This window comes from Platalea leucorodia, assembly GCF_965183815.1.
Source record: "Platalea leucorodia genome assembly, chromosome: W".
NCBI lineage: Eukaryota > Metazoa > Chordata > Aves > Pelecaniformes > Threskiornithidae > Platalea > Platalea leucorodia.
In genome coordinates this window covers 15,540,471-15,560,296 of record NC_138859.1, presented here as the reverse complement: position 1 = coordinate 15,560,296, position 19,826 = coordinate 15,540,471, and the positions used below count along the sequence as shown (strand labels likewise).

Genomic DNA, 19,826 nt, shown 5'->3' with positions numbered 1-19,826 from the left:
TAGCCACCTGTACTCAGCACTGGTGCAGCTGCACCTTGAATACTGTGTTCAGTTTTGACCCCTCACTACAAGAAGGACATCAAGGTGCTGGAGCGTGTCCAGAGAAGGGCAACGAAGTTGGTGAAGGGTCTAGAGCACAAGTCTTATGAGGAGCGGCTGAGGGAGCTGGGGTTGTTTAGCCTGGAGAAGAGGAGGCTGAGGGGAGACCTCATTGCTCTCTACAACTACCTCAAAGGAGGTTGTAGCAAGGTGGGGGTCGGTCTCTTCTCCCTAGTAACAAGTGATAGGACGAGAGGAAATGGCCTCAAGCTGCGCCAGGGGAAGTTTAGGTTGGATATTAGGAAAAACTTCTTCACTGAAAGGGTAGTCAGGCACTGGAACAGGCTGCCCAGGGAAGTGGTTGAGTCCCCATCCCTGGAGGTATTTAAAAGAAGGGTAGACGTGGTGCTCGAGGACATGGTTTAGTGGTGGACTTGGCAGTGCTGGGTTAATGGTTGGACTCGATGATCTTAAGGGTCTTTTCCAACCTTAACGATTCTATGATCTTACTCTGCTGTGCCTGGGAACATTTTGATAACAGCAATGGCCATGTGCCTGGGCTGGCAGATGGCCAGGGCATAGCTGCTGTTTCTGTGCTGCTGTACTGGACAGGCTGGAACTCCAGTGTGAACTTGAGTTGAAGGTATTGTGACCTGTGGATGAGTCCACGTGGGAGCAGGACACCCCGAAGCGTCTGTGGACATGGATAAGCCCATGCCAGAGCAGGTATGTCTCGAAGTGTCTGTGGCCATGGTTATGTCTGTACCGCAGCAGGTATACCTCTGAAGGAATTGTGGCCCAAGGATAAGTCCACACTGGAGAAGGTACACCTTGAAGCATCAGTGGCTGTGCATGAGGTCATGCTGGACCACCTCAAAGCATGTGGCCATGGATAAGCCCACAGCAGAGCAGGTACGCCCCTGGAGGGACTGCAGCCATGGGTAAGGCCATGTTTTACTTGGCAGGTTTACTTTTGAAGAGACTGTGGCTGTGGGCAAGGCCATGCTGGAGCAGGTATATCTCTGAAGGCATTGTGGCCCATGGAGAAGGCCATGCTGGAACAGGTGCACCTCTAAGTGACTGTGGCTGTGGATAAGTCTATATCGCAGCAGGTATACCCTTGGAGAGACTGTGGCTCATAGATAAGGCTCCACTTGAAGCAGATAAACCCCTAAGGGACTGCAGGCTGTGGCTAGGTCCAAGCCAGAGCAGGGGTAAGGGGAGGAGTCCATTGCAGTGTTAAACCCAATGGTCTGGTCCAAAGGGGCCAGGGGCGGAGACTGCAATGGAAATACCTTTAAATTGTTGTAACCCAGGATTTGAGTTGCATGTTATGGGAATTGCCATAGCAGGAACCACCTGAACCAACGGAGAAGCCTTACAAGAAGCAGTGCAAGTGCAGCAGTGACCCGACCTGAGCTGGCTTTGGTGCCCAATAACTCCACACAACACACCACCTCTCCTGTCCTGAGTGACCACCATCACAGATGGAGCCCAAAGTCATGGACTAAATGAACTCAATGGACATTTTGTGGATATTTGTGGATGTTTATGGACATTTTAAAGACATTTCACAGGGGTGGTCCATAGACTAAGGGAATGCTACCTGTATATTGTATCAAAGGATGGGAAGGGGGGGGTGGTTAATGAGGATGTATTGGATAATGTGGGACCTGAGCATGACGTATATGGTATGGAATAAGGGGTGGATACTGTGCTGGTTTCAGCTGGGATAGAGTTAATTTTCTTCCTAGTAGCTGGTATAGTGCTGTGTTTTGGATTTAGGATGAGAATAATGTTAATAACACCCTGATGTTTTAGTTGTTGCTGAGCAGTGCTTACACTAGTCAAGGACTCTTCAGCTTCCCATGCTCTGCCAGGTACACAAGAAGCTGGGAGGGGGCACAGCCAGGACAGCTGACCCAGACTGGCCAAAGGGCTATTCCATACCATATGACATCATGCTCAGTATATAAGCTGGGGGAAGAAGAAGGAAGGGGGGGACGTTTGGAGTGATGGCGTTTGTCTTCCCAAGTAACCGTTACGCGTGATGGAGCCCTGCTTTCCTGGAGATGGCTGAACACCTGCCTGCCCATGGGAAGTAGTGAATGAATTCCTTGCTTTGCTTTGCTTGTGCGTGCAGCTTTTGCTTTACTTATTAAACTGTTCTTGTCTCAACCCACGAGCTTTCTCCTTTTTACCCTTCTGATTCTCTCCCCCATCCCACCGGGGAGAAGCGAGCAAGCAGCTGTGTGGTGCTTAGTTGCCGGCTGGGGTTAAACCACGACACAGACTCGCACTACATCTACAGAATTAGAAAACAGCTGCAAGCTCCAGCACAAGTTCATAGTTACAAATTATTGCTTGTAATTATAACAGATTTTAGAGTCCTAGTCTTAGATCCAGTCCCTTATTATATTCAGCACAGTGCTAACACAACTGAAAGATGTTTTTCACCCTCGCAGAAGGACCCTTGACAGTCCCAGTGTGAAAAAGAAGTGATAATAAGCTGATAAAGACTGAGAAACATAACATTGGGTGGTTTTTTTTTTTTTAATAATGAAATACAATGCATCATTAAGACATGCAGTTTCCTTTTCTTATTTGTTTTGCACACTTAACACAGCAGAAAGACTGGGGAGGGCAAATGCTACATATTTAATACCTGTTTGTACAAACATTTAATGATATAAATAATCTTCATTGTCAGAATAGGACCACAGATGAAAGTAGTACTTACTGACAGTTCTTTAGCCAACTCAGCTATAATTACCATAAACTTAGCTAGAGGAAAGTGCAAATGAAATACAGCAATCACAAGGGTAGTTATACTTTGGCAGCTGGTATATTATATGCCATGCTGCATAGCAGGCAAGGGGGGGAAAAAAAACCCAACACCACCTCAGTGATGCTGCAAGGAGCAGTTTTATTCCATTCATGTTTCCCTGCTCCATGTAAGATGCTTGAGTACACAGCCGTTGACTAAGAAATGAAGCTACTACACCAACTTTAATTGCCAAGGTAAAACAGGGACTACATACAAGACATCCACTCCAGGCATCCGTGGGCAGGATTCATTATGATTATTCATGAATCAAGTTTGGAAGTCCTTTCTTCCATGACATTTAATTTTCCCTTTCCTGAAGGAATAGTAGATTGGAAAACTACGCACTCACCCCAGAGAGATCTCCAAATGCTTTTTGCCTCCCATGCCCTCTATTATACCACACCCCAGCTAGTTTGTCAGCCACCTGCCAGCATACTGCACTCTGTTAGAAGCGTCTTTTTAAGGCAACTCTGCCAAAGAAAAGGTATATATATATAAAAAAAAAACACCTTATGAATAAAAGACTCTCACCCACATGAGATGCAAGACAGACCTATTCATACTAAATAATATTCTTTTTATGGTCATACTGGTATATATGATAACACCTGGACTGTTGCTCTCCAATGCAGTCCAGAGTAAGGGGCACATGTTACATTACCTCCAGATGGAGACTGAAGGAACGACCCATGTTTTGGCCTCCTTGCTTCTCCTTGCTGAAGCACATTCTGAACATGCTGTGTTTCCTGGCACGCAGGGCCAGTCATAGAAGCCCCTTCGTACTGCCTAACCTCACTTGCCTCCTGTCTGACTCTCCCCACGCCTTGGAAGCGGCAACAGTGCCAAGCACTGGTGTGAGGGCGAGGGCGCATTATGGTTCCTTGCTGCTCCACACGGCTACCCAAGCAGATCCAGACACTTCATGCAGCCCTCTCATACATCAGTGCGCTGCAAGAACCAGGCCTGCGATGTCTGCAGACGCTTGCTCAACCCGCTGGCCTTCATACAAGTTACTTACCTGCTCTTTCCAGCCCCCATTATTATTCCAAAACCTACAGCCCAGTAAGGCACTTATGCCCTGAGCAGGAAGGGCTCCATGCCATGAAACTACACACAAAGAAGCAGTGAAGAACAGCCCCAGTTTATATTCACCAAGTACTCTTACTCTTATTCAAGTTCTTTCTTCATTTAACCACCTGCAAGTGGGCAGAGTTGTGAGGAGTCAGAGCACTCATCATACTTGAGATTATTTGGAGTCAACAGCACCAAACTGAATTTTAACCTAAATGCACTCAAGTCTGTAACTCCCCCATACACGATTATTATTTACAATCTCAAGACACAGCCCCTCCAAATCCCTGGCAGTACTGACAGCGCAATGAAAATGCTGCCTTTTAAAACCGATATACCATGGTTTGTCTGTGGCAAACCATGGTATTCGTGACCTAGAAAGATCAATGATTTCTGGTTTATTAAAATACATTATTACCAGAGAGTAACAGTTCTAGAGAGAACTGCAGACAGTTTTCTTTCATTTGAAGGACCCGAGGGAAAAAAAAAAATAGCATAAATTTAGGAAATTATGTGCCAGGCTTGTTTTTTTCTCAATTTAAGATGATGTTTCTGACTATAAACATTCACAGATCACAATATTCATCTGCCAATCTTGCAAATACAAATTTGATCCATTGTAGAATGCAAAAATTATTTGCAATTAATTGATTGCCACCACTGTGCAAATCATAAACAATAATTATGCAACATACAAAACATCAAAGACACTAGAAATATTTGCATGGGTGCACTACAATATAACATCTGTCATTCAACACTGATGGAAATACAGACAAAAAGAAAATTCTGCTAGTTCAGCTGCCCCCATGCCCATTCCCAAAGTAACAGGCATCTAATCAGGGACTAATTAAACAACATTTTTGGGATGGGAACAATTGTTTGGGATTTGTTGTTAAACTACCTGGCATTCAGAAATATAAAGCTGAGGATTTTTTCTGCCAATTCCCATCACCCCCCCCCTTCAACAAAACTGCAGATTGAGATCAACTAAAACAATGTAATGAACAAACTGGGAGAATTTTTTTCCAATACTTCTCATAATTCCAAAACATAAACTGTTTGCTAGCTTTCATTTTAGGAAGTTATTGGCTGAACACCTGCCTGCCCATGGGAAGTAGTGAATGAATTCCTTGCTTTGCTTTGCTTGCATGCACAGCTTTTGCTTTCCCTGTTAAACTGTCTTTATCTCAACCCATGAGTTTTCTCACTTTTACTCTTCCGATTCTCTCCCCATCCCACCGGGGGGGGGGGGGGGGGGGGGAGGTGAGCGAGCGGCTGTGTGGTGCTTAGTTGCTGGCTGGGGTTAAACCACAACACCATGTTTTAATGCTTACCTGGCTTTTGGGTAGCTCATTCATAGACAGAATCTACATGCTTCTCAACATATTTAAGGTATTGAGACATTTAAAAAGACAGATAGATACTGAGGAGTATTTTTCAAAACCAGAGGACTCATGTCTGCACTCAGAGGTTTTGATCCAATACTTTGAGGAGTTGGATACATATGCTTCTGAGAATCTCATAAAGCATGATTGAGCTGGGAAGCGTGGGTCTGAGTGACTCCTTTATTCTGTTCACATGCCCTATGAAGTGCAGAGTTAAGTATGTGATACAGCTTAATATAAAAATTATAGCCCCCACTATTCTCCTTTAATGACCCAGATACTAGCTTTCTGCACTAAAAGGAAACCATATATGTTTCTTCCTGCCCATTTCTCATCTGGATTCTTACTCTAAAGAAAGATTAAGCCCTGTTGTCTTTTTTTCCAGGAAGATCTGGCAGAGCACATTTGTCAATCAAGACAAGTACTATATATGTCTCTCACTCTATTAATTTACAGGTGGATTTGCTTCTTAAGTATCCTACAGTAGTTAGGTGCTGCCTTTCAGAGAAGAAAACTCCATAACCTGAGAACTGCTGCAGCCAACACAAGCCAGAGACTTTGTACCTGTAGCTCGGGGGGAATCCCAAGGTAACCCTTCTCGCCTTTGGGTCCGTGATGGCCACGCTCTCCCCTCGGTCCCATTTCTCCTTTGTCTCCTTTCTCACCTTTGTCTCCTTCCTGGCCAATTGCTCCATTAGTTCCATTATTTCCATGATTTCCTTAAAGAAAACAGAGCTTTCTGTTTAACTTAAATAATTTTAAGGGTCTAGAGAACAAGTCTTATGAGGAGCGGCTGAGGGAACTGGAGTTGTTTAGTCTGGAGAAGAGGAGGCTGAGGGGAGACCTTATTGCTCTCTACAACTACCTGAAAGGAGGTTGTAGCGAGGTGGGGGTCGGTCTCTTCTCCCTAGTAACAAGCGATAGGACAAGAGGAAATGGCCTCAAGCTGCGCCGGGGAAGTTTAGGTTGGATATTAGGAAAAACTTCTTCACTGAAAGGGTAGTCAAGCATTGGAACAGGCTGCCCAGGGAAGTGGTTGAGTCTCCATCCCTGGAGGTATTTAAAAGAAGGGTAGACGTGGTGCTCGAGGACATGGTTTAGTGGTGGACTTGGCAGTGCTAGGTTAACGGTTGGACTCGATGATCTTAAGGGTCTTTTCCAACCTTAAGGATTCTATGATTCTATGATCTGCGACAGCATCCTTTTCCACCAGTTTGCAACACATGCACTTTTCAGTACCATAACACCCATATTGAGCTGTGATGAATACGAAACAGTTGTGGGGTTAAGCTGAAGGTGAAGGTTTTGATGAACAAGTTTCCAGAAGGATGTACATCGGTGTTTAAGAGTTAACCCTCATGCTATCTTCATATTGCTGTATAAACTGCAGATGTCTCAGGTCATTGCGTTGTTGGGGAGATGTACAAGGATGAGACCCCAGCAGACGTGAGGCTCATGGAAAGCAAAGGCCACTGCCTGCTGACACATACCAGGTAGCCTACATAAGCACTCTTGCTTTTCCTTTCGTGTAAAAACTTATTTCCTGACAATTTAATTTTTGATTTGATTAGGATAGGATAAGATAATTTGAAGAACATTTTTCTATCTTTAAAACATGTCTACACAAATGGAGAATGGCTGTAGCCTTAAACTAGCTAAATGACCTATTTGTGCCAGAAATGGGAGGATCTGCATTCTCAGGGTGCTGGTTAGCTTGAAGGGGTTGATTGCTTGTTCGTAGATTTAAAGAAAGACAGAAGTCTTATAATAAAGCTTTCTGAGATGGCTTCTTATAAAAAGGATCATTATAAAAACAAATTCCTGCATCTGCAGTATTACTTACTTTCTGATGTTTACTGAGGAAATTACCAAGCAAACATCTATGTGACTGACAAAATTTTAAAGTTGGCTAGAATAACTGAGCAATTATTATGCCTACCTGAAGCAAAAGCCTGATCTTTCAATTAATTACTCATGGGATTAATTAGAGTCATCATTGTTCTAATTCTACCTGAACTGAAATTAGATTCTTTGCCACTCTGCTTGCTCTCTGATTAGTCACTCTGGTTATGAATTTACAAGAAGAATGGTGTTGTCTGAGATCAAATCTAATGATTAAGTGATTCTTCAGAGTTTTTGTATTGAGAAAAAAATTGACTTCAAACAAGGAAGCCAAATGGTGGAAGAAATTAAGCAAATTTTTATTTGAATGGAGAAATCAATAACTCTTAAAAATAACAAGAATGATCCATCTTGTAAAGCCAGAACTACTTCTCTACCAGTTCAGAACAGAAACGTGCAAGTGACATTTGATTCAATCAAGGGAAAAGCAGCTGTTGTCATTCCCCTTATGTGCACAATGATATGAAATGCAGCAGATGAAGGAGACGACAGAGAAATTCCAGGCTGCAGAAGGTTGCTGTGAGCCATGTGTTTGTGGCATCCTGTTGTGGCATGAGAGTGTAATTGAGATACATCCTCGCATAAGGAAAGGGCAAAGCTGGGACTGGGCTGTGTCTCCCTGTATCAACTGGTAGCCTTGAAAGTGTGAGCATAATACAAAATCTTGTCTCATTTCTAAGAACTCAATGATTTATTAAGATGTAATGCAATATTTCTGCACAAGAGGCCTTACCATTAGATTTCTCTTATATCTGTAATGATCAATACTATTTTTATAAAGGGTTGATGGATGAATAGCTCACAGCAGGCTAATGCCAAGTATGCCTATGACCTAATTATGCCTAATACCCAAAATATGTCAAAGTAACAATTTATTTCAATATTTTGCCAACTGAAGCTAATTCTTGAAACACTTCATTCACTCAGATTTAACTTCATAACAGTCAGATTTAACTGTTACTGTAAACTGTTTCTACCAGAAGTCACCACATCATAAATGTTTTTTTGTGTATGGTTATCTGTTATGTCTGTTACTGTCAGTATATTTGTGAGACAGAAGGATTATGAAATTGCATTTTTATTGTAATAACAGAAGAGAAAAGCTTTGGAAGATGAGACAAATCTGCCAGTCAGTGACATGTTAATTTACGTTATACGTCTGCTTTAGGAATGGTGATTTCCAAATCCCTGAAGGTAGCTGCTGTAATAAACTTACACCAACATACAACTATCTTTTTCCCTTCTGTAGGCTCTTCTTTTTCCCTTCTGTAGGCTCTTCTTTTTCCATGCCAATTATTAGGTCAAAGTATACCCTTGTGTATCCTGTTCTTCTGTGTGCATTTTTAATGAAAAAAAAGTATTTTTTTTATTATGGAAGACAAGAAGAAAGAAGGAAAAGAAGACATTTCTGTGAGAGAATAGGAGCATGTGTGTCTCTGTAAAATATTGGCTAGCAGTATGCTAGATGAAAAAAAGCTCCTGAATACAGTACACAATGGCATAACTGGATATTCAAAGGTGATTGCAATAATCAACTCCAGGGAACAAGTTCTTCCAACTTTAATGGAAGCTTCATGCTGCTTTAAGAAGAGAGAACAATTTGCCCTAGAACTGTAAAAAGATTACTTTCAGTATGAATTTGTGAAAGCTGAATTTTATTAACAAATGGGTTATCACTGGAAAAGACTTGAGAGTCTAACTGAAAATCTGTCTCCCCAGAAATTATAGAAAAACTTGTTTCTGAATCTGTCCCCAAATACCAGTGTTTGGACCATTCTCTGATATTTCATAGAATAGCTTGTAATTAGACTGATAAAAAAATCAATTAAACTTCATCTTTACCTGGCATCCCAGGGGGCCCAGGAGGTCCTGGGGGCCCTTGGTAGAGTTGAACTCCAAAGTCACCACAGCAGCACAAACTACAGTCTGGATTCTGCGGTCCGATTTGTGGGGGCTAAGTGCACAAAAATAAGCTTTAAATAGTTAATTCATGGAGGGCATCAATCATATGCATGTTGGTTACAGGGTCTTCGTTATATATTCTCTGTTTATATATTTGCTAAGTTTTCAAAACACTTCTTATCTGGGCCGAAATCTCCCATATTTGGATTGTCCCTAAAGATGTTATTTTTGGAACATTTAAGGGGAAAGCTCTACAAATGTTCTAAGAGCTATATGAATATTAAAAAAAAAAACCTTGTCCTGTCAAATAATGGGGGTTTTGAAAATAAAATAATACCGAGTAATGAAAGTTAGATGAATATTTCAGTTAGGTTCCTATCCTGCTTTTCACTGATCCCACATTTCAGCTGACCTTTGTTGACAAACAAGCATATGTGCAATTAGTGGTAGGAAACAAGGCACTTCATTTGACCTTCAGCAATGAACTATCCTCCACTAAACATAAAGAAAACTGGGTTGGACTGCTGGAAGGAGATGTTAAAAAATGTCTGTGCAGCATATTCCTGTTCATGGCCCCAGACTTGCATATTTACAGGCTATTAAAGTTGGGAGAACCTAAAAAAGTACATGGCAAAAATTTGAACCGACCAAAACACCTGGTGTTATGGATGTTTGATTATTTGTAGTTGTGGGTGTGTAACTATGAAAACCTGTTTATATGCTGAAATTAATATAGCAACATAAATAAACTAATGAGTTTATTATACACAGCTCAGCTACTGTAATAATAGCTTGATGATAGCTTTATTTCAATGCTTTTCTTTCCCAAATTATTGTAATGGGGTCTCAGTCAATCCTGGTTGAATTTTATAACTAGGCTCTTGTGGTGATTTAGTGGTCACAAAGCTTACGATGGGTCAGCTGAGGTAGAGGTCCTGGGTTTGATTTTATTTCTCTACCTCCTTCGCATTTTTCCTTCTTTGTTGCTTTTTCCCTACGATACTTTGCTATTATCCTGAGGTGCAAATCTGCAGTTCTTAAATTCTGGAGGGGGATAGTTACACCATTCCAACTACTACTTTAATTATTCTACTATTTGTCTTCCTTCCCTTTCTTTCCACTCATCTTTATCATCCTCAAATTACTTGCCTAATGCAAACCTATTGCTTAACAGCAGCAAATGAGCCTCTGGTGGGATGGGAGCTGCCAAATGAACATATAGATGACCTGTATTCCTGCCCTCAAGGTCATCAGCTGGGTTGATCTGAAACACTAAATCTTTCTACCTGTGTTTTGAACAATACCAAGTATACCCCCAGAATTCATTAATTTCAAGAGGCTTGGGAATTTATGTTTATGGATACGGAAAACACCTTTCATGCCACCAAAATATTGCTACTCCTCCAATGGGACAGACACGTGCCCTATCCAGCTGGAATCACTGACGGAGCTACCGTGGGAATAATGGCTGACCTGACAGCTCAACAAATATGCTTCATATTCAAAGAGTTATGGAAATGTTAAGACTTGCTAATGGGCAGAAGGGCTTCAGATTTATGGGGTTTTGGTCAATACTATGCTTTTTGCCTTAATTCTGGATAAGGTCTATATTTTATGAGAAAAAATCATTCTGTCTGTTGGACTGTCTGTTCCTGGAGAACCTGTTTGTATCTTTCTTGCTGTCTTATCTCTCCCAGTTGTTAAGAAGAACATAACTGACAATCACCAGACACACTGTTTAAAGCTTTCCTAATATGAGAGAAGAAGTAGCCCTGCTTTCAGCTCATTTTCAGTCCTTGAAGGAGAGCCAAGTACAAGAGGACTGGAATTGCGTGAACATTTTGCACCACCTGAAATGCTAATGTTGCATTGAGATTAAAATCTCCAGCTCTTTATTCAATAGTGCTTCATATTCATGTTAAATGAGAAGGCAAACTATATATACACCTGCCAAGAGCAAATAAGTAATATCAGCTTAGAAATATCCAAAGACTTAGAACTGTGGATTATAGGTAAGGGAAACCATGAGTCCAGCAAACTGGATTGCATGTGAGACTCTCTCTGTGCAGGTAAGACTTGGGATTTTACCCAATGCACTGAAATCCTGAATGACATTATTAGCTAACCAGCAATGATATCATAAAATAGATACTAGTGCTGGTCATAACCAAATGCTATTTGGCATTATCTCTCCAGAAGCTCAGCAGGATATGAAATGGGGCAAGTCCTGCCAGCCTAGTTTTATGAGAACAGTTCCACTGACTTCAAAATAACTACTTATGCAAGTCATAAAGTAGTATTAACTTATTATCTTTACTGATCCTTTGACTAGGAGGAAAAAATGTTCACAGCTGCCAAGAACAATGAATATTCAGGATACTTTTTTAATCTCTAAAACCAGAGAACTTTATGAAGAGTATATTTAAAGAAAAAAACCTGTGCCTAATGTAAAATTACACTCAAATGGGACAAAGAGATTAATTACAGCCTACTTGACAAAGGTGTCCTATGCAGCCATTTGCACATAAATTTTATTGCACAATGAATCTTTGGCATTGCTCTCAGAACATGAATATGATTTAGGAGCTTGCGAAATGCATCTGCCGCATTGATATCCTAATACAGATAGAAAACTGGGAATGTTTCTAAGGCTATTTGCTGAATTTCCTATAATTTAGTATGTAGGAGGAAGTTCTAGGCAGCAAATGGTGTATAAAATTCCCTTAACTTAAAGTTGTGAACTAATCATAATTGGAGACCCAGTCCTTTTTCACTTCCTGATTAATTTTTTCTGTTATATTGTCTAAGACAACGCAGAAAATGAGTAATGTACATCCACCATTCTTGGCTCCTGTTTTGAATGCGAAATAGCACGTCTCTGTGGGCACCAAGGCCCTCCATGCCCCTTCTCTAGCAAAGAATTAAACAAACCACCAAAATTCAGGGCAAATCACCAGTAGGTTGAGGGGTACCTGAAGGTTTTCAAGGAGCAACCTAAAAAGGAAGAATGTGTCTGGCATGGCTCTCTCCAGTCACTAAGAGTTCTTGTGCTTGGGAAATGCATATTATATTTTTCATAAGTTACCAGCAGCGTGGAAACTGGCTTTTTACCTGATTCAGCAAAGACAAATGCTATTGTCTTTATTCTACAACAGGGAATGGGATCGTTAAAACACTTTAGCAAGAGGTGAAATTCTCCAGCCAGAGCTAAGATAACCAAGAAAGTAGGGACTTAGGGGTGAAACCTTTCCATTCACAGATTGGTTGTTTTCAGCTGTTGTAGTTGCTAAACAGCTTTCAGATAGCTCAAGGGGAAGGGAGAGGTTCGACATAAATTAAAACATGTCCATGCCACCTTTGTTCCTCCTCTGTGTGGAAATCCCTGGAGTCTGGAGATGGAAAATACCTATTGCGTCGGCCACTCTATAATGGACTATCCCTGTCATGCATCTGCTAGTGCTCCATTTCATTTCAGTAAGACAAAAATTGCATCATTTCCCCAGCAAAGATTGCTTCCTAGAGAGGAGACTGGCAGGTAAATGACTGCCATCAGCTATACTCAGACTTGCTGGGCTCAGTTTTAATGTCACAGCCTCTTCCCCCAGCAGGCAACTCCAAGCATGTTGCAGTAAATTCTCTGATGAGAGACACATGCACCCCAAAGACAGTGACACTTTCTGTGAGGGAGAGTTTGACCCTTAAAAAAGTCATAATTTTGTATTAAATCCTGCATTATCTGAAATTATGTTGAGTTAAAGGGGAATCTTCTTTAAGGACCAATAATATATGGTCTATAGTATGCAGCTGCACAATTCTCTCTGCAGTAAAGAGAAACACACACACTAGCTGGCTCATTGGACTATATACCTGATTGTTTATGCTGTTTATATACTGCAAGTGCAATTCAACGTACCTACAGTTAAATATCTATTTTGCTGAGTGCACTTGATGAACATATATGAACTTGATGAACATATATATGAAATGTAAAGCACTATAAAATTTAAATACAAGGAATATAGTGGTGTATTAAACCTATTCCCATACATGGATGTGTTTCAGTTCTTTAAGCCTAGGACAGGATTAAAATCAAATCTCCTCTCTGCTTATCATGAAGTAGGTTATTATTCAACACTTGTCTGCATGTCCATGATTTTTGGAATTCAAAATATCATAGTTTGATCTGAAAGAGTTTTAAAACACAAATGATAAAAGGTGAACTATACAGGACTCAAACATTTGTATCAGTAATAGAAACAAAACACTCATGTTCTTGTTGTTTCTAAAAAATATCAGTCAACAACATCTTCATTTGAATGGAATTTTGTTTTGCCTAATGCTAGAAAATGCTTAATCTTCTGCCCTTCAGATTTTTCCTTTTAAATTTGGATTGCAATATTTTATGTATAATCAAATTATGCCACTTTCCCTTTGCTGTGAGCTAATGACTATAATATCTAAAATGCCATGTAAAAGGCATAAAAAATCCCCAGTTTAAAAAGCAGATACTACAGATGATTTAGTTTCATTCCAAATCTTTTTTACACTGAAACTGTCAAGTTGATATATATTATTATTAAATCTACTCAGATCTCAGATACATTAGTACCTGTTTTTTCAAGCTATTCCTTAAAATTTTTGAGCACTCAGAATTTCATTGTTTGTCTCAAGCTCAAAAGAATATACTTTATATACATAATTTTCAAGTAAACTTATTCTCTGCTAATTGAATCTTTCCAAATTTCTCTATAAAGTCTGTAATTTTCCTTCACATCCAAATGAGTTAACAGAATCTAAAACTTTAATATATTAAATAAGTGATACCTTGAAATAATTAAGAGACTGTATATCACAATATATGATTGCAGAGGATCATAGTTTCAGCAAAACAAAGGGCTGCTGTCTGTGTTGATACTAGTGTCCCCAACCACTGCTGGCTCTACTAGCTCATTAAAAGATCCTATAAAGAAACCCAGCAGGATACAGACCAATATACAGCTTTAATAAAAATAATTTCATAAATATATCACTAATAAACTTAGGGGAAAAAAAAAGATCTCATTAGCTTTAAAGTTATCTTTAGAAGATTAATTCAGAGTACCTGGACTCTGTCTGAGATAGGCAGTTCTACATTATCTACCTCTGGTCTCAGGACTTTTTGATCTGTAGAAGTGCCATTAGCAACAGTCCACTCTATAAGTTGGCTCTGCTGTTTCAATATTTCCCTGCTTCTTGAACCTTGCACTTGACCAGTCTGGTGGTGACTTTGCAATATTTTGGCCACTGGTTTATAAGATCTTCTGCTCACCTCCATGTATTCATTTGGACACAAGCAAAATGGAAGAAAAAATAAAGCCAGTAGATGCCAACTGATGAAATCCTTCTCTGCCATGTTATTCAAAATAATTTCTCAGGAGTCCAGCAAATGCCTTGCAGAAGGAGAACCTCTTTGCCGCACCAGGAGTTATGTGGTTCTTTCAGCTTTCCTGGCACTGAGACCAGTACCAGATTTTATATGGTTGTGTGCAATAAATAAAACTAAAAATGCCAAAGTGTCAGGATCCTTAATCCAAAATCAGTCATGCTCCTTTAAACAAACCAGGCATTATTCACCACTTCACCACCACAAGGAAAATTGATTTGTATGCTGGAAATGGCCACAGCATTTAACAGACTCCTGTGGTTCCTATTTGGGGACATTAAAAAATGTAGCACCTTTTCTTTGGCATGTTTTTGTTTAAGTGTGAAAAAATGTGATGGAAATGGAGAACATGTGGCTAATGGTTTACGTTCCTTGATTAGACATGGAAAATCTGTGAATTGACACTCTAAAATGTCTTTTGGACACAGTCACCTTTCTAATTTGCCAGGAAATTCACACACACAACTTGTCCTGGTTTCAGCTGGGATAGAATTAATTTTCTTCTTGGTAGCCGGTATGGGGCTGTGTTTTGGGTTTAGGATGAGAACAATGTCAATGATACACTGATGTTTTGGTTCTTGCTAAGTAGTGCTAAGTGGTGCTGACACTGGTCAAGGACTTTTCAGCTTCCCATGCTCTGCCGGGTGCACAAGAAGCTGGGAGGGGGCCTAGCCAGGACAGATGACCCAGACTGGCCAAAGGGCTATTCCATACCACATGACGTCATGCTCAGTATATGAGCAGGGGGAGTTGGCCGGGGGAGGGGCAACGATCGCTGCTTGGGAGTCACGCTGGGCATTGATCGGCGGGTGGTGAGCAATTGCACAGTATATTGCTTGCTTTGTATTACTATTGTACTATTATTACTTGTTTTTATTATTATTGTTATTATTACTATTACTACTGTTCTGTTTTTATTTTACTTTAGTTATTAAACTGTTCTTATCTCAACCCACAAGTTTTCCCCTTTTGCCCTTCCGATTCTCTCCCCCATCCCACCAGTGGGGGAGTGAGCGAGCAGCTGCGTGGTGCTTAGTTGCTAGCTGGGGTTAAACCACGAAACAACTGCATCAGCTCAGTCCGAAAAAATCCTTCCAAGAGCAATTAGGAAACAAGAGCACAAGAGGAGCTTTTGCATATGATTCTGACCCAATGGCTGTTTCTGACTATGCTTTTCATTCATTAAAAGAAAAATATTTAATTTCTGTCAGTTGGCCAACAGTGGAAGGAGACTGAGTAAGTAGCTCTGAAAAACTGGGTTGAATTCAGTTTCACAGAGCCTCATTTCTCATCATTAGTTCAACCTACTCAGCCAGGCAATATTTTTTCCCTTGAGTTCCCAGTGTTTTGCTAAATGCAACTGCCAAACCAAATTTTATATCTTCACTGCCAAGTAAATATAAATTTACCATGGGCTTATTTCAGACTAAAAGAATCAAATTATATATGTATAATAATATCCTTATTATATTTTTTTGAACCACCCACTAGTATCCTCTAGAAAGCCAGAATGCAGTTCTGCAAATGCATACAGATCCATACACACACACTCAGCCTTCCTAAGAGCAAGTAGCTCCCTGGCCTGTGAGAAACACTTCACCAGTACATGGCTATAACAACATTACTGAAGGCATCAGTCCCAGGGAATGATCCCTGGCCCCGTAATGCAATGGACTGACATATTCAAGTTGTTCAAGGCTGACCACCCTGCTTAGTGTTTGGCTGGGGCTCCTCTGTGACCTCTGGGGTGCTCTATGGCCCTAAATGATCCCCCTTTTTTTATTTTTTTTTTCTTCCTGTTCAGTTGCCTGAAGAAATGTGAGGGTTGTGGTGCAGAGTGCTACAGTGGTTGTTTTCAGAACATGAGGCTAAGGTTGCATGTCTCAAGAAGGGATGTGAGGGAACTGGGAGCACCAGAGGCCTGTTGGGATGGTGGTAAAGGTCTCATCCATCCAGAAGATAGTCTCTGAATTCACAAATATCACCCAGGCTTAATTTTGAGGGGGGAAATTGTGCACTCCAAAAGAGATCCTGGGAACAAATCAGGATTTGACTAACCAGAAGGCCAAGACCCACTGGTGAAATGAGGTGCTAAAAGTTATTTGATAATGTAAAAAGCCTTAAGCATACCAGCATGCTATGGCAAAAAAGCATAACACCACAGGCTCTGCTAAACAAGGGAAATGAGTTACATCTTCTAAAATTCCCCAACTTCATTGATTGCAGCTGCAAGGGGCAGCCATCATGTGTCTTCACTCCCTGGCATATTACTGAGATGGGGGTGAGGTATGGAGAGTTTGAATCCTTGTGGAATCATAGGAAACCCTCTTTTTGACACCAAGTGAGGAGAATAAGGCTCAAGCAGCAAGGATTTTGACAAGGGCTGTGCTTCTCCTGTCTAAATGGAAGATGAGCCCAGAAGGGAGATCTGTGATGCAAAGGCTGTTCAGACCCTTGCAGATGCTGGAAGGGATGTGCAATTGATAGTTGCTGAATGATGATGAGAAAGTGCTTTCTGTTTTATATTCAGATTTTTTCTGTGGGAGACAGCAGGGCAAGTCAAATCATGGGAGGAGGCACTGGCTGGAGATGCGATGGAGAGGGGTGAGCAATGTTCAGTTGGGGTATGTCTGCTGGCAGCACAAGTGCTGGGAAAGGTGTCAGCATTGGCTTGTACTCTGCCACTTTCCTCTGTTATTTCCTATTTAACAGCCCATAGAGAGGAGTGTGGGGCTGTGCCGATCCCCTGGAAAGGCAGTGCCAGCACCCACGGACATGCAGGGTCTGGGCTGAGCCAGCACAGGGGCAGTGCTCAGGGCTGCTGGGAGTGAAGGCCACCAAGGGCAGCTTATTCCCATTTTCTCCTTCTCTATTAGCCAACCGTAGCATAGGAGCAGAGACCTCAGCTGCTGTGGGCTCAGTGTTTCCCCCTGAGGATAAACTTGACCTGCTGCCTGCAATACCCCAGTTGTCTCAGTGACAGCCCCAGGAACAGGGGGCAGCTCATGGTTGGCTCAGTCCGCAGGCTTGCCAGACAGAGCTGTGTCTCCTTGCTTTATGCTTTTGTTGTATTTATCTATCATCTCCCTTATTTTGAAGCTCTAATGGCAGGAATCTTAACTCAATTTCAGTGAAATCTTGGATTCTCAAGCCAGATATTCAGGATCATTGAATGCACATCATAGATTAGCTCTTGAGCCTTGCTTCAGTGTATAAATATTAATCAACTAAATAGCCTTGCAGAAGAGGCTCATCAGCCTATGCTTTATGACTACTGAAAATCCTGATTTGAAAAAAAAAAAAAAGCAAATATTCCAGTTATTTCAATGGGCAAGGAGAGATGGAAAGGAATTCAGTGGAGATTGAAACAAGACTTCTGTAAACACAGTTCCAGATTTTGGAAGCTGCTGCTACCAAAATGGGGTTTCTTTTTCAAGGAGAGAGGATTTTCTTGGTAGGAAAGGAGTTTGAAAACCCTGGAATCTGTAAAATTGGGAATAACTCAGAGACAAACATTAATTAATCTTGGCACTTAATAATTTGATTCAGCAAGTGATGTTTTCAGCTGCTGTTAGGGCTTTCATGGCTTTCCAAACTCCATTCCAGGAGCTTCCTGTGGCAAATGTTTCCAACATGAGTAATGAACATCCACAGCACCCATGTCCCAAAGGGAGGAGGAATAAAACCAAAGAGATTTGGGCTTCAAAGCCCCCATCTATCATTTCATGCAAAAGCTGAAACAAGCATGTTGCTTGGCAGCTTTTAGAAAGAAGAAATGTTCCCTTCTTTGCTTTCTAATAGAGTCCACCTGGTTCCTACCCATCACTGTTCTGGTAGTTTGATGCTACACATTTTTTGGTCCAAATTAATAATAGAGTTTAGACTTTGCTCTTTTATTTCCAATCCTTTGAACAGAATCCCATCTGCAGAAATCTTTGCTGCCCATCATTCTCCTCTGTGCCTTCAGCAAGGAATAGCTGGCCTACAAAATCACCATCTACAGGCAGAAATTTTGGACTCAGAAGTAAAAAGCAATGGAGGAACTGATTCTCCATTCTTGATCTCCAAATGATCAAATACACTTATCCGAATGCGTGAACCAAATCTAAAATAATAGGACATCAAAATAGCAGTGCTTTGAATTCACTTTGTACTGGAATAAAACAATGAAAATGCTTCATGCTGAGAACATGTCCTACTGATCTGGAGATGAGAAAAGGACTGACCTAAAAGGTTCGATTTTGCTTTTAGTTCTGGGGCCAGTGTGCATTGCAAGAGTGCCGACAGAGAAAATAAAATCTAATCCTCTACCTACCTCTCAGCTGTGTGTTTGTACACCCAGCATCACCCTTCTAGCCTTTTCTAGCTGAGCTCAAGCACAGCTATAATTACCTTTCCCCTGTTGGTTCTCTGGCAGCAGGATATGCCTCTATCTGGTAATCAACAGTTTAAGATGAAGTGAAGCACATGAATCTGTTTATGTCAGATAATGAGATATCAGCTAAAATACAATAACTGCTAGGTGAAAGCTGCTTCACACCTTCTCTGCAAGCAAAATATCTGCTCTGTTAGAAAGGTGACTCATGTTATTCATATTGACAATGGGAAAGTGGGTTATTAGTGAGGTTATTATGTAAAACTACAGGCCACCGTTTCAAGAGGCAACAAAACAAAATGATTAAAATTAAAAAAAAAAAAAGCCTACTGTGGCCCAGGCAGGGTTGTATCCATAATTAAACATTTACAGTTCCTTCACTTAGACATAATCCTGTTTGCAGTGATAACTCCTCCATACCGGACACAGAGATAATCTGCACCTGCTATTTCACAAGTGATCTCCACTGAGCCATACTGAGAGAGCCAGGCCACAGCTGAAGGGATGAAGGCCACCCAGCACCATGCCACCACAATGCACCGACCATCGCCAAATTTCTGGCCCACCATAACTCTCTGGGCTTGTTCCTTCTCGGGCGTGCTCCCATCCCTACTCTTGTCAGGCCACCCGCTCCCTCAATCTGTCTGGCACTTCTACTGCTCCTGCAGCAACATAGGGACAAAGCCTCCTCTCTCCAGCACTGATGCAAAATGCCCAGCACTGTGCTGCCCTTTTACTCACTGCTGCAACAGCCACCGACAGAGCCCACAGACCTCAGCGTGGCTGCAGGGAAAAAATGGCTTTGAAGCCTTTTCTCACCTCTGTGCTGACCACTGTGAACCCACAGGAGCAAGTGAGGTATTTTCACTGAAGGCTTCTGTGATCTGCTCTTTGCTTCTG

General features: G+C 41.3%; 1 protein-coding gene across 1 annotated transcript in view; it reads right to left on the bottom strand.

The window, feature by feature from the left end:
• LOC309601778 (uncharacterized protein) overlaps nucleotides 1-14,521 on the bottom strand; it is a gene marked incomplete at both ends in the record, with an annotated part of 87,584 nt that extends 73,063 nt beyond the window's left edge. The window contains 3 exons of the mRNA XM_082334907.1: nucleotides 5,890-6,044; nucleotides 9,070-9,181; nucleotides 14,231-14,521. Coding sequence (XP_082191033.1) covers nucleotides 5,890-6,044; nucleotides 9,070-9,181; nucleotides 14,231-14,521 — 558 coding nt within the window. The remainder of the gene's footprint in view (nucleotides 1-5,889; nucleotides 6,045-9,069; nucleotides 9,182-14,230) is intronic.
• Nucleotides 14,522-19,826: the final 5,305 nt, after the last annotated feature.